Source organism: Phoenix dactylifera, chromosome 4, assembly GCF_009389715.1.
Source record: "Phoenix dactylifera cultivar Barhee BC4 chromosome 4, palm_55x_up_171113_PBpolish2nd_filt_p, whole genome shotgun sequence".
NCBI classification, from domain to species: Eukaryota; Viridiplantae; Streptophyta; class Magnoliopsida; order Arecales; family Arecaceae; genus Phoenix; species Phoenix dactylifera.
Window position 1 is genome coordinate 6,650,013 of NC_052395.1, and position 1,844 is coordinate 6,651,856.

General features: G+C 39.8%; 1 protein-coding gene across 1 annotated transcript; it reads right to left on the reverse strand.

Annotated features, from left to right (window-relative positions):
• Positions 1-340: 340 nt before the first annotated feature.
• Positions 341-1,091, reverse strand: LOC103695661. Its single transcript, XM_008777038.3, has one exon. It carries the CDS (start codon positions 979-981, stop codon positions 598-600), a length of 384 nt encoding a protein of 127 aa, XP_008775260.2. The 5' UTR covers positions 982-1,091; the 3' UTR covers positions 341-597.
• Between the last annotated feature and the right edge of the window lie 753 nt (positions 1,092-1,844).

Sequence of the window (1,844 nt, forward strand, 5' to 3'; positions counted from 1 at the left end):
TCAACATAGACGAACTCCTTCCTTCACGGGAACAACACCTTTAACACCTTAGAGCTCAATCCATCTCTCACGTCTACTAGACGAATATCTAGTCTGGCCAAGTAAAGGAAAACTCGTTCAATAGAAGATTTGGCAGTGCAAGTATATTGCTTCCTTCCCATTCTCCCCTTATTCGATTAAAACCTCGAAAACCAAAACTTAAGGAATTAATTAACCTAAAAATATATACTTGTCTGACGGAAGCAGTGGCAGTACATGCTTGGTTCCTTTTCTTCGCATATATAGTCGATAAAAAGTTTAAAACTCAAGACCAAATTAAAACAATAGATGAACCGAAAAATAAAGAGAGCAGCTTGAGATTCTAGGTTGTATTAATTCCAGAAGGAATTACCATACAAGGGTTCATCCATCACTCACGATCAGACGTACAGTAATGAGTCTACAACGGTAGGTTCCCATCTCTAATTAATTCCCTTTCAAAACTCATGTTGCATTTCCTTACGCACAAAAACAATCTTAACTTTAACACCTATACATAGGAGAAGGAAGGAAAAATATATGTCAATATAATATAAAATTCTCTTGTTTATGCTATTGTTATCTTTCGAGGAACCCGGTCATCCGGAGAATGGAGTTCCGGACATGGCGAAGATGCCGGCCCTTGAGCCCGATGCACACCGAGAACGCCATCTTGTCGGCCGATCTCCGGGCCACGATGATGTGGGGTGGAATCCTCTCATGGTCTCTGTGGTTGCCCAAATCATCACCATCTCCATCCTCTTTATTTATCTCGCAGTCGTGGCAGGTGCAGCGCGGCGCCCATGAACGACTGGCCTTCGGGATGTCGACCGGAGCCGACTCCTTCCATGGAGCTAGTTCTTGGTGGGACGGTTGTTTCTTTGAGACCATGCCCTCCTCCTCCTCGTCGTCGTCGAGATTGTCGTCGGGCCACAGAATATCAGCCTCCTGGAACTCTTCCATTGTCTTTGGCTAAGAGGCTTTGGTGGGGGATGGGGAGGAGAATTTATAGAGGTTTGGTTCGAGGTAGGGGGAGGAAGGGGATCGTGGGGTTGCCTCTGGAGTCATCGTGAGCTCACTTCCAAGCTACCATGGCGTCATGCGGTGGGAGGAATAGTTTTGCAGCGTCACGCCGCGTGGGCTCCACCTATAAGGCTGGGCCCACCTCATTCCCGAGTAGATTCGCGGTTTCTCAACTTTGTTTTGAATTGGTCGAACGGAATCTTCCCACTGATGCCCAGATCCTGATGTTTTCACCCTCCAAAAGATAGTTCCCAACGAGGACTTCGTTTCTTTAGTATATTTTTTTGTGGGATAAACCTGGCCCATTTTTACGGCTGAAATTGAATCTGATGTAAAACTGATACCAGTATAACTATATTTATATTTATTTTATTTAATAAATATAGATATGGATAGAGTTAGATACAAATCGAATACTAAAAATATAGATATAATTATGGATATAAGTCAGATAATTAAATATTATGATCACAAAATTTAAAAAAAAACTAAATGTAAGATAAATCAAACTAATAGCGTATTAATATAGTCATTTATTTTTAAGTTTATAATTACTATATAAAATTAAATAGACTTACAAATAAAATAGAATATTCAAATATGAATCGGATAGTGATCTATTGTATTCATATTTATTTTTCTTCTAATATTTTTTTATCTTAATTAATTATTTTCCTAATTAGCGTGTTCTTTAACAAACATAATTTTGTCTGAGGCTAATAAAATGCGGGAGCAGCGAAGCAGGCACCCACAACTTCTTGCAATGGATTGAGGCTTGTAAGTAAATACACCTATTACTTTAT